Source organism: Stigmatopora argus, chromosome 2 (assembly GCF_051989625.1).
Source record: "Stigmatopora argus isolate UIUO_Sarg chromosome 2, RoL_Sarg_1.0, whole genome shotgun sequence".
NCBI lineage: Eukaryota > Metazoa > Chordata > Actinopteri > Syngnathiformes > Syngnathidae > Stigmatopora > Stigmatopora argus.
In genome coordinates, this window is record NC_135388.1 from 12,521,671 (window position 1) to 12,545,966 (window position 24,296).

General features: G+C 39.1%; 2 protein-coding genes and 1 long non-coding RNA gene across 7 annotated transcripts in view; 2 read left to right on the forward strand and 1 right to left on the reverse strand.

The window, feature by feature from the left end:
* The first annotated feature begins 375 nt into the window (after window positions 1–375).
* On the forward strand, window positions 376–1,884 carry cmc2 (C-x(9)-C motif containing 2). 3 transcript variants are annotated; one of them, XM_077622356.1, is made up of 6 exons: window positions 376–469; window positions 548–666; window positions 772–828; window positions 984–1,054; window positions 1,129–1,200; window positions 1,284–1,884. In XM_077622356.1, the coding sequence occupies exons 3-6, from the start codon at window positions 792–794 to the stop codon at window positions 1,365–1,367; spliced, it is 264 nt and encodes an 87-aa protein (XP_077478482.1). In that variant the 5' UTR covers window positions 376–469; window positions 548–666; window positions 772–791; the 3' UTR covers window positions 1,368–1,884. The 3 variants fall into 3 exon arrangements, with proteins under 3 accessions (XP_077478482.1, XP_077478489.1, XP_077478473.1); XM_077622363.1 differs by lacking the exon at window positions 772–828 and having other exon boundaries at window positions 391–469; window positions 944–1,054; XM_077622347.1 differs by having other exon boundaries at window positions 400–666.
* Window positions 1,885–4,028: 2,144 nt separating this feature from the next.
* Window positions 4,029–20,144, reverse strand: LOC144090601 (chromodomain Y-like protein 2). Of its 3 annotated transcripts, XM_077622237.1 has the most exons (9): window positions 19,874–20,144; window positions 17,227–17,447; window positions 16,627–17,020; window positions 10,807–11,365; window positions 6,762–6,979; window positions 5,769–5,941; window positions 4,769–4,979; window positions 4,543–4,686; window positions 4,029–4,464 (listed from the first exon to the last, which is right to left on the reverse strand). In XM_077622237.1, the coding sequence occupies exons 3-9, from the start codon at window positions 16,648–16,650 to the stop codon at window positions 4,306–4,308; spliced, it is 1,488 nt and encodes a 495-aa protein (XP_077478363.1). In that variant the 5' UTR covers window positions 16,651–17,020; window positions 17,227–17,447; window positions 19,874–20,144; the 3' UTR covers window positions 4,029–4,305. The 3 variants fall into 3 exon arrangements, with proteins under 3 accessions (XP_077478363.1, XP_077478372.1, XP_077478381.1); XM_077622246.1 differs by lacking the exon at window positions 17,227–17,447; XM_077622255.1 differs by lacking the exons at window positions 17,227–17,447; window positions 19,874–20,144 and having other exon boundaries at window positions 16,627–17,035.
* LOC144090620 (uncharacterized) overlaps window positions 19,144–24,296 on the forward strand; it is a 129,749-nt gene continuing 124,596 nt past the window's right edge. Inside the window, exons 1-2 of the long non-coding RNA XR_013305461.1 lie at window positions 19,144–19,226; window positions 20,066–20,141. This is a non-coding gene — a long non-coding RNA (uncharacterized LOC144090620). The remainder of the gene's footprint in view (window positions 19,227–20,065; window positions 20,142–24,296) is intronic.

Consider the following 24,296-nt stretch of genomic DNA (forward strand, 5'->3'; position numbering starts at 1 on the left):
GATTTTCAAAATACTATTTTTAAAATAAACTTTAAAACAATGAATTTCTAAATTATATGTATATATTCTAAAATGTATTTTAAAATGTTTTGAAATAACTAGCCTCAATCATATCGTTAATAAAGTTTGTTATAAACATTTTTTTCAAATTGTCAAACACTTCGAAGGGCTAAGAGAATTCAAGTGCTCTATATTTGGCATAGGTTACAACCTCCGATAAACTATAGAGTGGTTTTAAAAAAAACTGCAAAACGAAAACTACAGCCTTTAAGAGTTCAATACAAAATGTATGGGGATCATAATCTCGTAGCTCCTGTATACCTTTGTCATTTAAGGGACCGCCTACTGCGAAAAAAGCGTGAACGCCATTGGTGCGCCAATGAACGTGGTCACCGATTGGTTATTCAGATTTGTCATTCAACTCACTGTCCTTCTGTTATTCAAACCACGACAGTGTCATTTGGCAATGGTTGTCTTTCTTCCAAATTATCCTATCAGTAACTGGGATCGCTAATTAATGTATTGATTTTACTATCCGTGTTGGCAGCCAAACAGGACAAGACAAAGGAGGACCACCAACATTTTCTAGGGTGGATTTATGCTGCGTTAGCTCATGTGTTGCTAACTCAAGAAAACTTCTCAGATGATCCAGTCTACCTTTTGCTGGTGAGTGTTATTTTGCCAAATGGATCCCCAAGATTGCTCAGTTCACACGTGAATCGGTCCAAGTCGAACCAATTTTCGACTCTTGTTTACTGTTTGTGTGTGCAGGTAAGTCTCAGAACCCAGCAATGACATCCCAGGAGGGAGAGGGATGGGGAGGCATGAGTATCCTTTATGTCAAATTGGGATTTAATGATCATATTTGCCATATATATAGTAGTATAACTTTGTATCTTCTTGTCATCTGAGTCCTCCTATTGTTTCTGGATTTTCTGTACAGTATTTGCACAGTGAAGGACCTTAACTCAGCATGCACCCTGACCTGTCACCCCACCTACACACAGATGATTGCAATGAGCTCATAAGCCGCCTGAAACAATGTCACGCTGAGGTATGTGGGTAAAAAAACTCAACTCCTGTTTTCTTCTTCATCAATACAACTAAATGCAACTTTGTTTACTGCAGCATAACGTCATGAAGTTCTTTGGGACATGTAATGACGTTGATCGGGCCATGCGAGAGTGCCTCAAAAAGGAGGTGAATGTCACAATTGAGTGTGTGTGTAAATTGTGAACCAATTATGCAGTTTTCTATTTTTTTTTTAATTCCCCATTTAACAGAGGCTGGCAAGACGAGAGTGCAGCAAACAACATGCACTTGACATGAAAAAGAAGCTGAAAGAAGGACCCAAGCAGCAGCTCTGAGAGACATTTAAATACAATCTTGCGTTGTACTTTGAGATGCTGAACTTAGCATGAACTATTTTTGGTTGTCAAACTACATATATGGTGCAGTGGCCCCTGATTGAATGCCCAAGTTTTGGCAATGTAGAAAAAAGGGACTAAAGTAGTAAGCCTCCCCCCACCCACAATATTATCTATAATTTGTTAAAAAAAAGGTCAAAATATGCAGCGTTGATAGCACAAATGACTTATTTTAAATATTATCTACTATATAACCCTTATTTCTTTCACAAAAACCTGGCTTAAGATAAGCAAATCTGTAGATGGAATTTGCAATTTATTAGACAATTTATACATCCACATTTTCAGATGACATTCAATATAAGTGGTGCATTAAATCAATTCTGCCTAACAAAGATACTCATTATTTCAGTTGAAAAAAATGTCTGCCCTTGTGTCGATACCTAGAACTGTGATGTCACTCATTGAGATTTGATCCTCATGCTTGGTCTCATTAGAATTAAAACCTTCGAATGTTTGTTCTTGTTGCTGGTTTGTTTAGACAAAGCATGATAGCAGTTCAGATTATTTTGTGTCTGAGTTATGAGAATCAGTGATCACTTCTCTAGGTACAAATACACCCTTTGTCTTTCTGAAACGAATAACTGCAGCTTTAAGAATTATTTTGCATTTCAACACCAGGGAAAAAGGCACCCTTAGTGTGTTTTTAAATGTTATTTTGTGTAAATCTACGCTTTTGAGGGGAAAGGGTTGTCTTCACACTATTCATTTCCAACATCCACAAATAAATTTGTTCAAAACAAAACACCCACACAATATTATATGAAATTTGATAAACATGTGGCAACTTGATACATCATTGTTTTTCTCAGAGCATATATATTTATCTGAAATGAACATCCCAATTTATAAATATAGCAACTTTCCAAACTTTTTATTCTTTAATGTATTTGATAACATCTTGGGAGACAGGGAGATGCAGGATCCAAGCACACTTTTCCTTGAATAAATACAAAAATAAGCATCCATATACAACTAATATCTAGAAATGCTACTTTTAATCCTAATACAAAACATCTCCCAAAATAACAGGCCAAACGTGCATATTTACAATATGTCACATGTACATGCTATAGAGCTGTACCCCATTGTATTATTTTAAAATATTTTCCACATCTCAAATATTCTCGGTTAAAATAAAGCAAATCTTAAATATGACACAAAATAGAACTTCTCGTCAGTTGTCATGTGATCATATAGAAATTCCTGACAACACTGAGCACTGAATTAAAAGATAATTTGACTATACTAGACAATCAGTACAAAAAGACTTTAATAAATATAGTGATTGTATATTAGTTATACAATTCACACAATCTTTTAAAACCTGTAAGCCATAGTTTGATGACAGATTTCCCCTCTAAAATGGGATGAATCCAGTGTATAGCATTTCATTATTGAATGTACCCTATATGCAGTGTAGTAATGATAATTTTCATTTAAATAAATCAAGCTTTCTTTAAAATTTGACTATTTCCCTGTGTTTTCCATCCCATGGACAACAAGTGGACAGAATAGTAACCAAAAAAGCAAATTTAAGCATAGCATTTGGGATTGCCATTTTGTAATTTTGCATGATAAGTAGTAATTGTAATAAAGTGGGATTTGAAGAGTTTTCAGTACTGCATTTACCAAAGTTCATGCTTGTGTCACCATTTTAACCATTCTATCACTTATCTGTTCCACTTAGTCTACAAAGTGTCAGCAGACGAATTGAATCAGAGAGAAGCTAATTTAGACAAAAAGTATTGCAACATCAAGCCGAAAGGAAATTTAAATGGGAGAGAAACACAAATATTTCCCTTAATTTCAACCTAAAAGAGCATCCACTCCTCTCAGAAGATTTTTAGTGTCCCGTTATGAATTTTGTAGTGGCCGTGAATTACAATGTTTTCTGTTAAAATGGTCTTCACTTACTTTACTGACAATGAGACAGTGTCTATTTTGCCAAAGAAAAAGTGTTTGGAGATGAGGTGTTATTACCAGACTGATCAAAATTGATTGACAATAATGAATAGTAATGCTAATTTCATTTTCCTTAGCAAGCAAAAAAAAGATCTTATCTTCGCCTTTAACTTTAAAAGGCTGTAATAACAATGTTCTTCTTAAGAATAGTTCTAATTTAAAGTGATCAGCTGATTTATTAATTACGAGCTATTTTCCCCCACAAAATCGCTATGGTAGATATTTTGGAACTAATATGCTGACAACAACAACAACAGCAACCATATTCTCTACTGTCAGCAGTCCGAGAGGAATGAACAAGTCAAGGATAAAGATGTCCTCAAGCAAATTTTGGTTTTCACATAAAAACAGCAAGCAACAACAAAAAATCTTAACTGCAGGATTTCACTTTTGCGCTCAAATCTGTATATTTACATTCATATATCTTATCATTACTTTGTCACGGTAATGAGGCAAACCCCACAATGAGGTTGAGTAATTATGACTTTGGTATGGACAGACACGGTACCTCCCTCAAGATCCCTGTAGATTTTTAAATTTTCACACTTTTGATCCATTAACCTTGTAAAAGGAGAGTCAACACCAGTGGTGGCCAAGTGCGGTCCTCGAGAGCCCCTATCCAGTCTGTTTTCCAAATCTCCCTCCTCTACCACACCTGAATCAAATGATCAACTCATCATCAGGCTGTCCAGAAGCTTCACACCGATCCCGATTACTTGATTCAGGTGTGTTGGTGGAGGGAGACATGGAAAACACACTGGATAGGGGCTCTCGAGGACCGGACTTGGCCACCCCTGATCTAGACGGTCCAATTTCAAAACCCGATCAAGAACTTGGAGAAAATAAAATTCCTGTCTTCTTGGTTGTTGATGGGTGGAAACAAGGCCTACATTTAAACTGCTTTAGTTTGAGCTCATTTCTCACATGTTTTGTTGTGTAAGTAGCTAAAAAGCGCCTCCATTCCTTTGGTGGAACACCATAGCTGCATCAACATTTGACACTCCTTCTCATTTACTTCCTCCAGAACAGGTAGGAGGATGCTCCTCACCAAGCATTTGGATTCTTCTAGAACCTTTTGGCAAAGAATGGTGGCATATTAGACTATTTTCGAACAACAAATCCACGGTGCCTTGTCTGATTCAGCACGCACCATGGCATTATAGGACGCCATCTCCTTCACACGTAGCATCACTTCTTGATTAAATGTCGCAGGCCAGAATACCTGCGAGACCAGACCTCGATTGCACGCTTCTTGCGCTGTTAGCTTTCGCCCACAGAATAGCATCTCATTGGCCTGTCATTTAAACAAGATGTGTAATATTTAAGGGATATTTAAATAGGAACCAGGGTTGGATTAATAACGTGTTGGGACTCACCAATGCCACACCAAGGATTTGAGGGAAAGTGTAAGAGGAGCAGCCGGAAGGGGTGAGGTGGAGAGCCGCACAAGGAGTCTGGAACCAGGCTCTCTCACTGGCCCAAACTACATCACACAGGGGAAGGATGGAAGCCCCCAAGCCCAAGGCAGGTCCATTGATTGCCACCACTATTGGCTTTTTGAAGCGTATGAAGGCCAACACAAAGTCCCTATTTGGGGGAAAGACCAGGAAAATTAGTATATGAAATATATTCAGATCGCTGAACTTCTTGATTTATTCCTGCCTGCATCAAGGTCAAGACCTCTGACATCCCTCCCCGTTCAACTGGATCGGACAGCTGGTGCCGTCAAAGACAGCAAATCAGATTATACACTGCATTTCTAGACACTTGATGCATACTGTTTATTTGAATTGTTAAAGTAGGATTGAAAGCTTGGTGTATTCGGAGGTGGCTCAGAGTAGAGTTGATTTGTCTTCTCACTTGGAGGAGGTGGAGGAGGTGGCATGGTCATTTGATTAGGATGCCTCCTTGACATGTATGTACCCTGACACTTGATGCACAGTATTTGTTTAGTTCAGTTACGTTCAGAGTCGAGTTAGAAGATTGGTGAACCGGATAAGGTGGCTCGGGTATCTGATCAGGACGTCTAGATGGTAAGAAATTACTACACACCCATTCAACATGTATAATATGTATAAAATATAATTAATAACAAAGAAAATGTGCCATGGATTCAAAATTGGTTTCAAACATCAGCTCAGAAAACAACAGCTCTTTCATAACCAAGTCTGGCTACTACTGTAATTCAATAGTAAGTAATGATACACTTTGACTCCTAAATTTGTACCTCACCAGACATCAGTCGGTTAGATCACCGTGCTATCAACAAATGGCCAAAAAGTACACGTTCAACCATTTTTAATCAAAACTATCCTATAAAAGCCCAGGGCCAGACATCTAGTAAAAAGTCAGGATGTGGGCGAGCTTTGAACTTACCTTACAGCATCTGCAATGCGACTGCTCTCTTTCCTGCGGTCGGTGGACAGACGCCCCATCAGGTAGGACGGCTCAAGCCCACTGCAGAAGATACTCCCCACTGAGCTAAGTAATAGCAGTTTACTGTCATCGGCTGCCGCGTTACCCAGAGCCCGACACACCTCCTTTATGATCTAAAAAGCAACACAAGGACAGGTGTGATGGAACGCTACCTGATAGTTCTTCCGCTATTGATTGAAATCCTTAATTTTTTTTCATACAAATAAATAACAAAGAGCTCATAGCCAGGGTTGACTCTGACCACTACATTCATTGACAGCATAATACGTCTCAATGATTAAAAAAAATGTTGTCACTGGGCGAATATTTCTGGAACTAAGTTCTATGCATATGTACAAGTCAATGATTCTCTTTCTGGTGTGATTCAGCCAGGCAAGAAGCAAATCACATCGTTAGTCTTATTATGATATATAGTTAATTTACTTACATTTTTATCTGAAATTGGTGTTTTATAAAGATCAGTGATTTATTATGTCCAGGTAAATCAAAATCCTGCTCAAACAATACTTTTAAATGCTACATTCAAACTTGGAAAGAAAACAACTGTAAAAATAAAATGAATGCGTAAAGAGTATACCTCGCGAGAAAACTGTTGATTTTGCTTTTAATCATACAGAGGGATAGACTGCAAAGGTTTTCCCTGTTTTGTGACTTATATACAACACTGTTCTTTTAGACCAATAAAACAGATTGAGATCTTAATCCCATGGATCAGAGATGGTTACCCACAACATAGTTCACCGGTGATGAGAGTGAATTAGATTTTTTGTTTTGTTTTGGAGATGCAATGTGAAGACAAAATCTACTGTGTTAAATGTATCCTGCTAAATAGTTTAATTCTGCAGAACTACTGCAGAATTAATCAATCATTTCTTAAAAAGTCTATTAAATTGCATGTTCATTTATTTGGTGTGACAACATCGTTGTTCCCACCTCTGGCGTCAGAGCGTTGTTGTCCGTTGTTTGACTGGAAAGGAGGACATGCGTGAAACCATCCTCCTTCCGCACTACGATGTCCCGAAATCGACAGTTGCTCTCGTTCTGTCGGACATTGTACCTGAGCCGCTTGTCAAACACATAGCACTTCTCCTCTGTCAGCTTGCGTTTCACCGAACTATGCAGATGCATCTTGCCATTGGCCAGGGGTGAGCCTGAAAGAGAGACATTAAGCAAAAAAGATAGTGGTAGTCTTGTATTCATGTGATAATAGTATTTTTTTTAAATCAACTTCAATTCATTGGTATATTGCATCCCGATTCGCAATTGCTGAGCACATATCCGGTAGCCTTAGGGGAAAGTGATGTTGTGTACTTCCATATTTTGGTCTTGGTTGTAATAGCATTTTTAGCGACAAATCTTAAATATGGCACTTTTCAAAAACTAATTGGACATCCTGGATAGATATAGTTTATATGAATACATACAATGCTGATATTAAAAAAACAGTAACTGGAATTAATCATTATATACACTGTCTATAAGTAGAAAAAAATCACCTCCAATGACTAAGTATTATAATGTTCCAAATAGGACATTTACCAAAAACAAACCCCCTCCCCCCATTTTTTTTCATAGAAATAAAGTGCAGGTGTCCACATTTTATTCTGGAATATTGGCCTGTAAATATCTCAAAAATGCACTAGAGTCTAGTGCATTTTTGAGATGAGTCTAGTGACTAGACCAGGGGTCTCGAACTCAATTTACCTGGGGGCCGCTAGAGGCCGAGTCTGGGTGAGACTGGGCCGCATCAGGATTTCCACAAGAAAAGCACTGATAAAACATTCCAACGTTATCAAATATCTTTATTTTTTAACAAAAAATAATGAATTAAATAAATTAACTTAAAGATGAATAAAAAATAAATCAATCAGTAATACAAAACCAAATAATACTAATGAGCATACAGTAGATATACACTGGCTGGCTAAGTAGAGAAAATGAATTATTTTTATTCCGTTTCAAATGTCTGTATTAACAGCTCTTTAACCTTTAACTTTCTGAACTTGAATGGAACATTGAACATGAAATATTCTGAACACGGCTTCTCTTGCCTACTCCTTGCTGCTGTTCATTCAGCTCCGAACCAAAGTTCCCTCTAATTTTTTGTTGGTCTGAGCAGAAAGACAACCTCCCTGAGCGCACTGAGTACCAGTGTGAGCGACATCATCGGTACTCGGATGATTCGCCTAAAGACGTTTCGCCGACGGACGTTTGACAGACGGGCAGGTCGCCGAATGGACGTTCCACCGAACGTTCATTCGGCCGAACGGAGGTTTCGCCGAAACGGGATTCGAACGCTCGCCCCGCCGGATCGTGTGTGTACAAGTTTTTCAACCTCGGCCCGCGGGCCATATACGGCCCGTTAGGATTTTTAATCCGGCCCGCCGCCGGTTTTGTCCAAATTATAGTAAAAATCAATGTTCGTCTACCATCAATGGCAGCCCGGGAATAAGCACTCTTGGGCGGGCATGGCAGTCCGGGAATAAGCACTCTTGGGCAGGCAGATGTAGCAGAACCGAGCCGTAAAATGACAGCAATCGGGTCAAATCCATCCAAAAACAGCATTTAATGATTAAATACAAATACTGGATGATATCGCGATGGAGGCAAAAAAACGTCTATAGACGTCCATTCGCCAAACGGCTCAAAATGCTCTCAAATTCGGTCAAATCCAGCTGAAAACAGCGTTTAATGATTAAATACAAATACTAGTATTTGTATTTAATCATTAAACTAACAAATACTAGTACGACCTGTCCGTCTGTCAAACGTCCGTCGGCGAAACGTCTTTAGGCGAATCATCCGGTCACGACATCATCATTGCTCGCTATGGGCACACCAGTATCACACCTGCCACAAGCAGGTGCATGTCAATGTTCCCTCTAATTTTTCATGTAAAACATGCTGTAAAACACGAAAAACATGAGTGGACAGAGCTACTGCCATTGGCTGCCACTTAAAAAAAAAAAAAAATAAAAAAAATAAAAATAAAAAAAAAAATATATATATATATCGATTTTTTTTTTACTGCGCACCATATGATTGCTACTGCGCAGAGAAGACGAGAGTAGTGCGCAATTGCGCACGCGCGCAGCTTAGAGGGAACATTGCTCCGAACACAAGTGTCATTCATATCAATTTTGCGGGCCGCACGAACATTAATCTTTCATATTAAGACGGGGGCCGCAAATTATCGTCCCGAGGGCCGCAGTTGGCCCGCGGGCCGCAAGTTTGAGACCCCTGGACTAGACTATAAAATATAGGGTTTAAAGCAGAGAAAAATGTAATTTATTCTAGTCTGAAAATTACGGTATTCAAGCGATTCAACCTAACATTTGATTTCCATCTTGTGGGTTTGGTAAACATTCACAACTAATTTTTAAATGTCCCAAATAGATATACCAAATGCGTAGAGACAGTTTTATTTCTTTGCACACTGTTACAGTAGAGACATAATGGATGAAGGCGAGAGGAGAGAGAGAGAGAGAGAGAGAGAGAGAGAGAGAGAGAGAGAGAGAGAGAGAGACAGAGACAGAGAGAGAGACAGACAGAGAGAGAAAGAGACAGAGAGAGAGAGAGAGAGAGAGAGAGAGGAGAGAGAGAGAGAGAGAGAGAGAGAGAGAGAGAGAGAGAGAGAGAGAGAGAGAGAGAGAGTAAGGTGAGTGGAGGAGTTTTACGAGGATTAGGAGATTAGCATCAATAATAGCTCCAAGTGTGGGAGCAATCATCTTAAATTTATAGCTGGGGATTCTTGAACATGGATGATTTCTAATGAAGTTTCTGCATTGCTCAGTTCAAACATATTCATTGTTACATTTTGATAATTATTGTAATGGTCCTGTGTGGTGAAATGAGACTCAAAAGTTCACAAAAAAAGAAAAAACAACTTCAATGGTACTACTGTCCTATATTTCCCCATCAAGTGGGTTGGACTCTCTATTTACTCAACTACATTGTGGACAATGCTTTGGCAATAATATATACAACAATAGATATCAAGTGAAGTTATAGTGTAAATAATGTGAAAACTCCCATCTCCACGGAATTATGTTTGTCTCTACATTCTAAAAGTCTCATACAGTCCAGGGAACTGCCTTCAACATTTAATGCATTGAAAATAAAGTTTAGGCTATAACATGTACAGTCTTTACTTTTGAGGTTCAAACCTTGAGTTTTCCTTATGCATTACAGGCTCCATGGATTTCAATCTATTTTAGAAATTTAGAAATTATATTTTTATGTGGAGATAAACATCGTGAAAGACATATAAATTATTAACCAAAGCAGTAGGGGCTCTGGACTGTGACCTGTTAAAGACAAAAACCATGCACTGTTAAAAAAAAGTTTGAAGAAACTTCAAATCAACCTATTTCATAAGCATTTCCAAGTTTTGATGTAAAAGAAAAATGAAGGTGACTATATGTTAAGTGAAAAGTTAAGCCAAAACTCTTTGAACCTATTTTAACCATTTCTACTAATGGCTGCCTATGTCATTGCCAGAGCACTCTTTTGACAGGGTAGTGGGAGTGAGGCTTAAGCAAGGTTCACACAATTTAAAATTTCAAGTTATCCCAACATGACATTTAATGCTAACACAATTCATCTTTTCAATTTGTGGTTACTCTGAAATGTAAGATTTGCCCTGAACATTGATGATTTACATTAGCATAACTCATTTGATCAAGTTAATGGTGTTAACATGAAGAGTTATGGATACTTTTTAAGAAAACAGACAACCATTCACTCACACTAATACCTAGCCTAAAGGAAATTTACTGTTCAAACAGCCTACCCTGCATGTTTTTGGTATGTGAGAAATCCCACGGAGAAAACATGCAAACTCCACACAAGAAGGTCCAAACACAGGACTGAACCTTCGATCTCAGAAATGTGAGGCCAACGCGTTAACCACTCGGCCGTCCCCCAATAATTTTTAATACTCCAGAATTTCCTAAAACTTTACATAAGTCAGTAGTACCTCGTTCATGCAGACCGCCATCCACTCTGAGTGAGGGTGCTCTGTGCGACTTCGAAGCTGTCCTGTAAACATGTGGCTTCCCGTTTCCATTCAGAAATCCATTTGGAGATTCCTTCCCCTGAGCTGAAAAGTGAGGAACTCCTATTGAAGGAACCTTAAACATCACAGACTTGCAGATTTTGTCCTGGTCCGCATGTTGGCCAGACCTTAGGCCCTCATTCGTTGGCTTGTTAACATGTCCCGACCCGCTACTTCCAATCCCTAGAGCCCTATCTCCTCGAATCCCAACAGATGTGTCACTACTGCTGCTTTTCTTCTTTCGTCCATCAGACCGAACTCTATGATTTTCTGCCAATTGTCCATTGGTTATACATTTAGGAATTTGAGGCTGCTTATGTGAAAGTTGTTGCAAGCTGTTGAAGCTATCAATGAACTCCTCGCAATGGAGTAGGTGGTGCTCTGGTTCCCATGTGTCCTCTTTTCGTCCATAGCCCTTCCACCTGATTAGGTATTCCCACTTTCCCTTCTTATTCCGCCTCTTGTCCACAATATGGTCCACCTGAAAACAAAAGGCAATCTGTTCATCAGTTTTCCCCTCTCTCAAAACATAGAAACATAATATATCAATTTTGTCTTTAACATTTTCCGGTTAGTGTGTATTTTAGGATCTAATTTTCTCACGTTGGTCGTCACCCAGGAGAGGCACTCAAACAAAAGCTGTCCTAGCCTATAGTATCACTTGAATGAGGTGCAGGATGTTTGGTAAAATACAGTCAATGCTGGTGTGTTCTCCAATGAAAGCAGCCAGTTTATGTGCAGTGTGGTTAGCCAACCTATGTGGCCCTCTGTTTGTCAACCCTTGATGCTTCCATTTCAAAGCTATTTTAATTGCCGTTAGCTTGTCTAAGCCCAAAAGGGATCACAAATCATTGTGGAAAACACACTCAACAAATCACAGCCCTTTTTGCAAATGAGAATAAATCAAGAGGTATGGGTTGTTGGAAATGTGGTTTCTTTCATTGTTTCAGATACAATAAAAGGGCTCACAGAATTCAACACAAAACAAATAGAAAAATAGACAAATATATACATCAACATTTTCTTAATTTAACTTAAAGACTTTTTGAAAATGCATTCATTCATCTTCCATCCCAGAAAGGGTTGCAGCTTGCGGAGGTTGCTGGAGCCTAACCCAGCTGTTTACGGGCGAAAGGCAGACTATACCCTAGACTGGTCGCTAGTCAGTCATAGGGCACACAGAGAGACAGACAACCACTCACTCTCACAACCACACTTCCACCGAGTGGGAATCGAACACAGATTGCCCACCCCCGAGTTAGGCGGAAGAACCACTGCACCATCGGGTGGCTACTTTTTGAAAATGTAAGATAAAATGCTGTTTAAATTGTAATTAAAAAACACACCTATGGCACTTGTTGGTGATATTGGTGGTATTTTATTTGAAAATGTACCAAGGAACATGAAAAGATGCCGTTAATCCACCTATGAGGACCAATAGCTGGGACATTTTAACCCAAAGTGCCACAGATGTTGGATCAAAGAATGGAGTGAAGCAACGATGGAAAGCCCTCAAAAGAGAAAGAGTAGCCCAAGTAGAAAATGAGTACCACCATGCAGCCTTTATCAAACATTATTCAGAATTGATACAAATGTGTTAAGTGATTCAAACATGGTAGCTTAATCAAGTACTCAAACATTCAAACATTGGAGCTCAAGACAAGATAGCAAGAGATTGTTAATCCCCTTATACTTGATGGCAGGCATGAAATTATATGCATGGCTGCTGAGTAGGAAGGAGAAAAATTCAAATATGTAGGTAACAGTTTAGAACACGTATACAGGGCGTAAATTGTTGATTAAAACGCTAAACAACTCTTGCAGTTGACCACAATGCTCACTTTTTTAAATATACATGAGATTAGAAAATTCAGTTTTTCTACATGAAAGCCCTTAACCTATGAGCTGATTGACTGCAGACAAGCCAAATTCATAATAGCCTAGCTAGGGAAACCGAAAGACTGGATCAAATCTCATTGGCGCATGATCTAAGGTATGTTGGTGATCTACTGGTACATTGTGATCAACGTATTGTTCGGTTTAAATCATTAAGCTTGTGTGACATCATGAAGACTGTTACCTGGCAAAACCTGTAATTTATATTTCTAGTCTACATGATATTTTTTTAAATGTTTAAAAAAAAAAAGAAATTCACCTGTAGATGAACAAACAAAAATAAAGAACCAAACTTTGACACATTAAATGCCATCTGATGCATCAGGCTATGTGTTTCTGCGACAACTAGATAAGCGTTATCTGCTTAAACATACAAACTCTATCTAGGTTTTTATTTTTGCATGCATGGAATGTTTAACCAGCATCATCATAAAAATAATTTTAAAAAAAATCCATGATGACTAATAGTTGTATTGTCACATGTGCATCTGAGTCACCAACTTGATGAGGAACACTTGACATAATGCACAGAGCAGCTGCATGACACAAACATTGGCAGACGTAATATACCAAGGATAACTGAGCAATTTCTTTGAAAGTATTAAATTATTTCACAGCACTAGTAGTAGTCACAAGTAGGGCTACAGGAAGAGTTCATTCTTGTCCCGAGGCAGTTAAATCTAGTCTCAGATCTGATATAGTAAATTGACTCTTTCCAAACCCCCCAAAATTTCAGGGATTCCAATAATGGTACATTTGAGAGCAGGACATTAGACATTTCATCTACCATTAGTATTCAATTCACATTTCATATTGATAGAATTAAAATTAAGATGTTCAGCTAAAATCTTCCTGTTAAAAGGTCAGGTGAGAATCGTGAGTCGAGCCGTTAAGCGATTGCCACCTACAGAACTGGACTCTGTCTGCTGCAAGCTCCGAAAACTTCAAGAAAGCACATTAATCAAGGCTTCCTTTGCTGCCAATTATATATATCACAGCCTTATATCAACTTACTAAGATGTAACTCCTCCGCTATTGGGGGTTCTTAGAGTTTGCTGCTCTGAAATAGAGCAAGTTTCAATTTCGGGAAACCACCCCTCCGTGGTAAATTAACTCACACTTTGCTGCGCCGTCCGAAATGGCAAGGAATGCACCCTGCCACCATGATGTGCATTCCCATATACACAACGAATGGGTTTCCGGACTCAAACGGAGCATTGCTACTAATGAACTCATATCATAACTTTTAGAGTGACGTTAGAATGTACATTCATTAGCCAGTTCCTTGTTCATCAGGTTGACCTTTTTCCACCAAATTGAATTTTTTAAATCAACTTGGCCACTGAAATTATCATTGCGACCACAATGTTATTAAACAATTTATATCAGACAATTTATTTTTGACTGGGACTTTACCCTGTTTTCTATTTCTATTTCAGCTTTGGTCATATGACAAAAGGGTTGGGTAAAGCCCTGTCCTAGAGAAAATACCTGGACCGCGCATGTTGTATGTATGTGTGACGTTCTGGTGAAATTTGTGACAGTGAACTAATGATCAAGTCCAAGGCCAGACAAAAATGACAAAACCAGGACACAGAATTCATGCAATTCTGGTGGCTTTATGTAGGGCTCTCAATGAAATAATTATATATATATATATATATATATATATATATATATATATATATATATATATATATATATATATATATATATATATATATATATATATATATATAAATCGGCTGGCCACCGATTCAGCACCCCCCGCGACCCTAATGAGGATAAAGCGGTTCAGAAAATGAGATTATATATATATATATATATATATATATATATATATATATATATATATATAAATAAAAATATATATAAGGAGGCCCGGTTCAATTCCAGGTCATGTCGATCTGTGTGGAGTTTGCATCTTCTCCCCAGGCATGTGTGGGTTTCCTCCGGGTACTCAGGTTTCCTCCCAAATTCCAACAACATGCATGGTAGGCTGATTGGACACTCTAAATTGCCCCTAGGTGTGAGTGTGAGCGTGAATGGTTGTTTGTCTCCTTGTGCCCTGCGATTGGCTGGCTACCAATTCAGGGTGTCCTCTGCCTCTGGCCCAAAGTCAGCTGGGATAGTCTCCAGCACCCCCCACAACCCCAATAGAAAAGGAGATGAGATGAGATAATGATTCTGTGATAATGATTTTTACAGGCTAATGAGCTGCATATATTTTGGTGTTTGTATGTAAGTACAATGTGTACACCTTCTAGTCCAGGGTGACTTATGTAAATGAACAAATACCGTTTTTATGTTAAATTTGTTGGTTGCAGCTTGCAGTCAGTTGAGCCTTATAGCCTGAAAATAACGATACTTTTAAGCATGCTTTAAACTATAATATACAATATATACACGGAGAAGATGGTAATACTTTGAGGTTAAAGGATAATCAAAAGTTTCATCAAAATTACATCACATCGAAATCTAAGTGCGTCTTATTATGCTTATTGATTCAACTCAGGTGATTATTTTAACACGTTTAATGGCATCTTAGTATGACAAATCAGATCACTATCACACTTCCAGAGATCATTTTACCTACTGTCACACTGAAAAATTATTGAACTGTGACATTATTAACCCTGGAAATAGTGTATGCTTGGTATTGTATTGGTTGAGTTTAATATTTTTATAAATCCAATTGAGATTCCTTGGCACAATGTCAACTCAGCGTTGACAGGCACATCTGCTCACCTTGTCTAGCTCAGCATAGAAGTTTGTTAATGAAATGTGTGTATTGACAGTCGCGTTGCAAATCTGTAATGAGATAATGTTATTGTGATAATTTAGGCCACTCGAGGGTGAAGTGGTTCTTCCACCTGACTTAGGTGTAGGCAGTCTGCGTTCGATTCCCACTTAGTGGTGGTGTGGTTGTGAGAGTGATTGGTCACCTGTCTCTCAGTGTCCCTTGCGATTGAGTGCCGACAAGGCTAGGGTGTAGTCTGCCTTTTGCCCAAAGACAGCTGGGTTAGGCTCCAGCAACCATTGCAACCCCTTCAAAGATGGGTGGTATGCAAGATAAATGAATGCATAAATTAATGAAAATTTAGGCCCGATGGATGAGTGGGTAGCATGTTGGCCTCACAGTTCTGGGGTAGAAGGTTTGATCCCAGGTGCCATTGTTTTTTAATTAACCGACCCCCCCAAAAAATCATTCTAAAGAGTTAAATTTTACACAATCATTATTAACTAAGTGAAACGTAATTTACTCGACAAATAAAATAGGTCAGGCTTGAAGTAAACAAAGGCAGTCAAGTTGAGTTTACCAGGTTTTGACGTACATATTAGGGACATATATGGGGCCCCCCGCCCATTTAAGGCGACTCCCCCCTACTGGGCAAAAGTGTAGGAGTCGTCAACCGCGTGTTATAAAGCTTCCACGACCAGATAAAAATAAACTCAAGCGTTACGTTGCGTGACCGCCAGCCGGCGAGGACGCCCTGACACAGCGGTGATGGGGAGCTCATTCCCGCATGTGTGCGCACCTCCGCGACCATCCCTCCGTGCCCCCCTCCCGGCAGCATGTCCGCTGTCACTTTACCACCACTTTCAACTCGGCGACACTCGGAGCACTTCTCCCCGTCCAAACCCCCTGACTGTTCGCAGCAACCACCATAAAATCCACAAAACAGTGTTAGGAGCGACATAAAGTCGAGTAAAGCTTGACTTTGGTCTCTTTACTGGGCTCTTTTTTTACACGCACACTACGCGACGCCGTCCCTCCCTTTACTTCCTAATTCCAATATTCGTTGAGATAACAGAGAATTTAGCGTGAACGTGGCTTCAACCTACCTCGTAAAGGTCTCCCGAAGCCATCGCGGGTGCTGGCACCGGCGTCGCCGTGTTCTTGCCTGCCCTGTGGGCTTTTTGGAGGCTCTTTAAGGCAGGGAATTAGCGAGCAGCCTTGTTATTGCGAGCGATGGACTGGCAGCAGATCAGCAGACAGTGTCAATCGAGCCCGGCGCGTTGCGATGGCTCGCTCGTTCGAGCTCTCGAGGCAAAACAAGCACCGGGCGGTGCTGTTTACTCGGCGCAACAACAACAACAACCGACGTTGTGAAGGAGTTTAGACCCGACAAGAATGGCCGATGATCGCGCACCTCCTCCCCGCCAAACTGGAGGGACTAGAGAGCCGTCTGGTGACGACGCTCATCCACGTCGAGAGCACTCCACCTGTTCACAAGACCTGATTTGGGAACATGCATTATAAATTACCACCACAATATAGTCATTATACTATTACTGTCATAACACTGTCATTTCTTTTTGTTTTTCTCTTCACATAATATATATTCCAATTATGAACACAAGTGAGTGGTTAGCCACACAGCTCTGGGGTCCTGGGTTCAAATCCAGGTCATGTCCATCTGTGTGGAGTTTGCATGTTCTCACCGGGCTTGTGTGGGTTTCCTCTGGGTACTCTGGTTTCTTCCCACATTCCAAAGACATGCATGGTAGGCTGATTGGACACTCTAAATTGCCCCTAGGTATGGGTGTGAGTGTGCATGGTTGTCCGTCTCCTTGTGCCCTGCGATCGACTGGCCACCGGTTCACGGTGTCCCCCGCCTCTGCCCCGAAGTCAGCTGGGATAGGCTCCAGCAACCCCCGTGACCCTAATGAGGATAAAGCGGTTCAGAAAATGAGATGAGAGAACAAACTGAGTGATTGTATTGTAACATGCTAAACTGAAAGCAAACAACTAATATTAAGTGATAAGCAAAAAAGACGGGCGGCACGGTGGATTAGTGGTTAGCGTATTGGCCTCACAGTGGGGGACCTGGGTTCAAATCCAGTTCGGTCCACCTGTGTGGAGTTTGCATGTTCGCTCTGGGCATGTGTGGGTTTTCTCTGGGTACTTCGGTTTCCTCCCATATTCCAAAGACATGCATGGTAGACTGATTGGCCACTCTAAATTGCCCCTAGGTATGAGTGTAAGCCTGAATGGTTGTTTGTCTTCTTGTGCCCTGTGATTGGCTGGCCACCAATTCAGGGTTTCCCCCTTCCTCTGGCCCCAAGTCAGCGGGGATAGGCTACAGCACCCCTCGTGACCCTAGTGAGGATAAAGCGATTCAGAAAATGAGAAGCAAAAAAGACAACAATCAAATGATTATGTGATTATGCACTAAGCAGGGGTGGCAAAAACGCGGCTCTCGAGCCGCAAGCGGCTCCCTGGGCAAATTGAGTGTGGCTTTTGCTTATCTCATGTTGTATATACTCTGGCTAAGTTGCATTTTATTGTGTGTTGAGGGTAGACACTTACTCTGAAATGAACACATTATTGTTTTGTAAGAGGAAGAAAGTATTATGGTGAAGATGGTTTTCAATTGTTTTTGTTTTGGTGGGTCACTGTGTGTGTGGTTGGCTCTTTGACTCTCACAGATTAAAAGTGTTGCTCTTTGTGTCTAACTTGTCCGCCACTCCTTAGTGACTAAGCATCTCAACTCAATGCCTGGCAGACGTCCAATACTTTAAAACTTGGAGTGCTGAATTGGACATCAACTGCCGTCAATGGGATCTAGTGTGTTAAATGACTTGTACATATAATGACCAAATGGAAAATTGAGGGACCTTCTATTGGCTAGGTCAGGGGTGGCGAACAAGTTAGACACAAAGACCAAACATTTTTAATTAAAATGAGAGAGTCAAAGAGCCACGCCATGCAGTGACCTCCCAAAACAGGCAGACACACAAAAACTCGCAATTAAAACCATTTCATTCACCATAACGCTTTCTTCCCCTTACAAAACGTATAATATATGATTTATTATTTGTTTTTAACAGGCCCTGGTGTATTTGAGTGTTTTAAGAGAATAATAATAAGAGAAACATGAAACGGGGCAAATAGCCACAGTCTATACAAAATATGATAACAAGCAAAGAGCCGCATTCATTTTGACCGCCAACCACATCCGGCTTAAGAGCCGCATGTTTGCCACCCATGGGCTAGGTGCACAAATCCCACGACCGCTGGCTACTGTGGGTGCACCTACTTCCAATCTAAAAGGAAGTTAATTTGAAATAGAAATATTTTTTTAAAAGACAAACAACCATTCATGCTCACTCATACCTAGGGGGAATTTAGAGGGTCAAATACACCTACCATGCATTTTAGGAATGTGGGAGGAAACTGAAGTACCTTGAGAAAACCCGCACATGCCTGGGGAGAATATGTAAACTGGATACAGGTGGACCGACCTGGATTTGAACCCAGCAACTCAGAGATGTGAGGCCGACGTGCTAACCACTCATCCACCGGGCCGCCCAGATCTGGAGGTATAACTAAGAAATCACGTGACATATATTTTAGATGTGACCAGTGCAGCAATCACGTGACATATATTTTAGATGTGACCAGTGCAGCATTGGGTTTAGCCATGCTTTTATACTGCCAGGTAAGTTTAAAAAAATATGTAAAGAAATATATGTTATGTATATGTTATATTATATTCTATGTATTTGTCAAATATGAGAATGAGTATTAGGTTAGCAAGTTAGCTAAACCCGATGTCTAATATGCAACCCACGGTGATAGAATAAAGCCAGGGTTGGTCAATACTATTTTCTTATTGACAGTACCAGATAAATATTATTGGGGAGGATTTTTGGTGGTTTTCGATAACCCCGAGCTGCTAACCAAACTTGTTAAAAACTAGAGAGCAAGCACAGTGTATATATATATATATATATATATATATATAAATGTATAAAAGTGAATACAAAAGGTAAATGAAAAAATATAAATCTTCAATCCACTTATTAGAACGTTCTACTTATTAGGCAAAGTAAACTGTTAATTAATGTTAGTGCATCGCTTTAATGTTAGAACATTCATAGAATGTACTACAGATGAAGGATCATAAGATAACTAACTTTAGCTAATGAAACAGCTATAATTATAGACATTCTGCTGATGTCATCATGTTAAAAAAATATTCGATGACAGTAACTACATTTTTATCCAGTTTTATGAATATTCTTGCCTACGTGCAAGTTAGGGAAGGCAGCTCACTAGTTAGACCCTGGTTTTAGTAAATCTTACCTTAAAAGAACACGTATGCCTGCTTGTTTATTTCGGGGACATTTATCTGTCCAGGCTGTTTAAACCATCTTCAAAAACGAAAACATTTTCATTTGATTCAATGTCCAAATATCCGAAGAAAGACGTGTTGTCTGACGAATCGCTCTCCATGGTGACCATTATAGAGTTTTCTTTCCATTTTGTCTCCCTCAGATGACGTTCCATAAGTACTACGCAATTTTGTTCCAAAGTCGATCAATCGTCTTCGGAACTCCTGCTGCGTGGGCAGGTAAAATCAGCTTTTCTTCAATAAGTGTGGGAAAATATTCAAAAGAGGGTGACAGGTTAATTCTACATACACCATATAATAATAAAAACAAAAAAAATGATTTGAGGAGGAACATATTTGAAAGAGGGTGACAGGTTAATTCTACATACACCATATAATAATAAAAACAAAAAATTGATTTGAGGAAAGTGAAGATTTTTTTTAAAGCCACACATGAACTTACCTGAAAACTATACTGACAGAGGGGGCCATAAACAATTCATATTTTCAAATGCATACCTGTCAATCTCGGCCCATTGCAATTCACCTTATTCAGCGATAAAAAAAAAAAAGTACAAATGCAATGTGGCAACAGATTTACTCACATGGGGCGGACGTAAAAGTCTAAAATTTTCTCCATATTAAAAAAATCATGTACAAAAGTCGGTATATGGCATATACCATTTGAAATGATCAAAAAACATAAAATACGGGAAAAACGTATAAATTGGCAGGTATGCAAATGTTATTCCTTGAGAGCCATACTTACAATTTAAAAGTAAAAGTACATGAAAGTGCATTTTTTTTTAGTAATTTCACCAGTTTTAAAGTACATAAAGTCTCCGAATTCTTTTAACAACATTGTTACGCTGTTGCTAATCAATGGGTATCAATGAAAGTAGGGATGCAGAAGAGTCTAATGGAAAAAAAAAGATTAAATCGGTGTTGAGATAGTGTCGGAGCCACAGTCCCAAAGTGCCGCTTCGTTTGGTGCATTCAGGACTCAGCTCTGTCACTAACGGTTTCCATATTTTACCTCACAGGTTAGCGGAGAGCTATATGCACACATCAAAAGAGCCACATATGGCTCCTGAGCCATAGGTTCCCTACCCCTGAACTAGAGTATGGGGTCAAATAACATCAAACCTTTGGGTTTTATCTAAAGCACCTAACAATAAATACACATGTGCCACCCATTTAAAGGTTTGAATGTTATCAAACAATCTTGAACACAGTCAAATCGCCAGTCACCAGAAGGAGTGCACACAATACCATTATTCATTCAATTTATTATTAGTATTACTTGTCCTATTTAACAAGACCGTTTTTTTTCCCAACTGAGATGTACTGGATATATATCACATGAATGACAGTAAGGTTTGAAATTATAAATGTCATTTGTCTTTTCTAATTTGATACCAGGAATGGATGTTTTGACTTTTTCGAAATCAATTGCTGTGCTTTATGGCCCTACATCCAGTTTTGTGTATAGGAATGAATACAGAAGTAATTTCACAAGCAAAAGTCAGACACGGGTGTTACAGTAAATTTTAGTTTGTCTCACTAGATGGCAACATTGTCTTACAATTGGAGTTGAGGCCTTTTTTCCCCAACAGTATTTTAATTCAATAAAGCCTGGTCCAATATTAATAAAAATACTAGAGATAAAATTCATTTATTTTCCGCACCGGTTAACCTCACAAAGGTCAAGGGGTGCTGGACTTCGGGCATGAGGCAGGGGACACCCTGAATTGGTGGGCACGAGGAAACGGACAACCATTCACGCTCACACACATACCTAGGGGCAATTTAGAATGTTCAAAGAGCCTACCATGCATGTTTTTGGAATGTGGGAGGAAACCAAAGTACCTGAAGAAAACCTACGCAAGTCCGGGGAGAATATGCAAACTCCACACAGGAGGACTGTCCTAGGATCGAACCCAGGACCCCAGACCTGTGAGGCCGACACACTAACCACTAAGTCGTCGGGCCGCCCGAGAGAGAATTCATAATATCATTATGTACTATATGCAACTGTATTAAATTACAAAGGGTTATAATGATTTAAAAAATAAACACAAACGTACATGAAGTATTTTTTTTCAATATTTTTTCTTATTCTGCAGGACCTAAAATGTAGGGATTATTAATAAAAAGATAACTTGCTGTTTGCAAGAAAATCATTACAAACCATTACTATAGTTGAACACTGTAGGTACTTTAAAGTGCAGGATAACAACTAGTATATATGACATTCATACAAAATTCAGTATATAAATATGCAAATTGTCAATTTTTTAGAATTCTGATAATGGCGATAATAATATTTGATTATTTATAATATGAAATTGTTTATGGGTACAGCCATTTCTTAATGAATTCATTTAGCTGGAATTATTATGAGATATCAAGCATTATATTTCATTTGTAACTTGCATTTTATCTGTACCTCCACCATAAAAGACTTGAGCACAGGTGCATGAGATAACGGGTATAAGGAAGGTTGATAAATTTGGCATAGTCACATTTGAGTAATGGCATTGATAAACTGTTTGTCCCTATGTTGATTATTCAAACTAACTTTTATTTACATTTCATCATTATTTCAATCATTCATCTTTCGTACTGGTCGTCTTCACAAGGGTCTCGAGGGGTGCTGGATCATATCCCTGCACACCACAAGCAGCCGGCAGGGGACCCCCTGAATCAGTTGCCATAGGCGGTTCAGAAAATGAATGAATGAATGTTTTACTACAGTTTTTGGCATCTCAACAAATACTCAAAATAAATGGAAAATGACAATTGAGCAGTGATTGAGCAGGCAAATTTAAATTTTCAGTCCAGTAGAGGGCACACAAGTATTTTACATTGTGAAAATAGTTCATTCTCACATAACTGCACACATTATTATGGCAGGGCAATAGAGCTTTCTATGTTGACCCTTATTAACCGAATTCAAATTGTTATTGTTATTAATCAGTATTCTGTAGCCCCGACAGCCTAATTGTGTGTCTGAAAATGTGACCCGAATAAGAATAGTTGATTTTTGTCCAGTAAAAAGCAAAAAAAGAAAAAAGAGAGATCATCATGAGTTTGTCTGGAGTTCAACTTGCCACATTGAGCTTATTTTAAAGGTGCAAGTACATATGAATAATTCAACTATAATTAGTGTGTCAACAGTGACTTCCTCCAGTACAGTGATCCTCTGACATTGAGGAGGCCTGTGGTGAGACTGACACCTCCCTCATGTTTAAATTGGCCTTTGTAAGCCACACTCACATTCTGCGTGTTTGCTGACTTGTTCTGTCACTTGAGATTATTTCAGTGTGTTCAAAATCAATTGAAATTTCTTCCATTATGGAAAGCTTTAAACACCAGCCTGGACTCACAACACCTGAAATCAAAACACTTTCAATTGTAGTTAATGTCTTTTATTTCAAATACACGCATATTCACATGACGATTTAGCTGGAATTATTATGAGATATCAAGCATTATATTTCATTTGTAACTTGCATTTTATCTGTACCTCCACCATAAAACACTGTGACTATAGCCAGCTAACTCTAAAGTTGTGTTTCGTTAGGATTTACGGTAAGAGCATGTTTTTTTTAAAAAGAATAATAAATAATTGATTTAAATAATCTATAAAAACTGAAATTCATTCTTTCATTTTCCAAGCCTGGCAACCATAGTTAGGTGGGAGAGGCTCCATCACGACCCTTGTGAGGATGAGGAGTTCAAAAAATGAATGTATTGAGCTTTGATTGAAATTTTTTTGGGGGTGAACAAAATAAAAATACTACTGTCTACTTCTACAGTACTGTACAGTACTTACAGCTTTTACAGGCAAAGTTTGGTGTCTTGATATATCGCCCAGCAATATCGATGGCTGTGATAAAGGCACGCAATAAAGTAGTAGCTGGAGATTTGGTTGAGCTGTGTATCCAGTGATCGGTCAGTTGGTGGACAAATGACACGTCTTGTGGGGGTGGACAGAAATGTGAAATAAAACACAGAGTATGAGAACAGGAAAAGGATAGGGGATTAGAGGTGACCTGCCCCCTCAGGAGTGGCCAGCCTGTCGCGTTTCCTGATTACAACCAATAAGTCTCAATTTCACACGACAACACCAACTACTCATTTGGGGCAGCGTCTGTATTATAGAGCTTGCTGGAAAGATTGAGTTGGTGTCCTTACTGTCCCGCTGGGTTTGTAAGACCCCTTGCTCTTCTATCGCCTTTTCAGTTACAACTTTGGCACAAATTACAGCTTTTCTTTAAGGTTAACAGCACCTTTTCGGAGAAAACTCCATGAAGTTGTTCATGTATCTCACCAGATCTTAAGTCACTCTGATAATTTTTTGTTTTTTTGTTTTAAGTGGAAAAATAAATT

Coding starts and splice junctions, on each gene's coding strand:
- cmc2 (XM_077622356.1), top strand. CDS start 792: ATGACATCCCAGGAGGGAGAGGGATGGGGAGGCATGA. Junction 1,055..1,128: donor TGAAACAATGTCACGCTGAG/GTATGTGGGTAA, acceptor TGTTTACTGCAG/CATAACGTCATGAAGTTCTT. Junction 1,201..1,283: donor GAGAGTGCCTCAAAAAGGAG/GTGAATGTCACA, acceptor CCCATTTAACAG/AGGCTGGCAAGACGAGAGTG.
- LOC144090601 (XM_077622246.1), bottom strand. CDS start 16,650: ATGGCTTCGGGAGACCTTTACGAG. Junction 11,366..16,626: donor CTTCGGGAGACCTTTACGAG/GTAGGTTGAAGC, acceptor TTTTGTTTTCAG/GTGGACCATATTGTGGACAA. Junction 4,465..4,542: donor TGGCGTCCTATAATGCCATG/GTGCGTGCTGAA, acceptor CTTTGCCAAAAG/GTTCTAGAAGAATCCAAATG.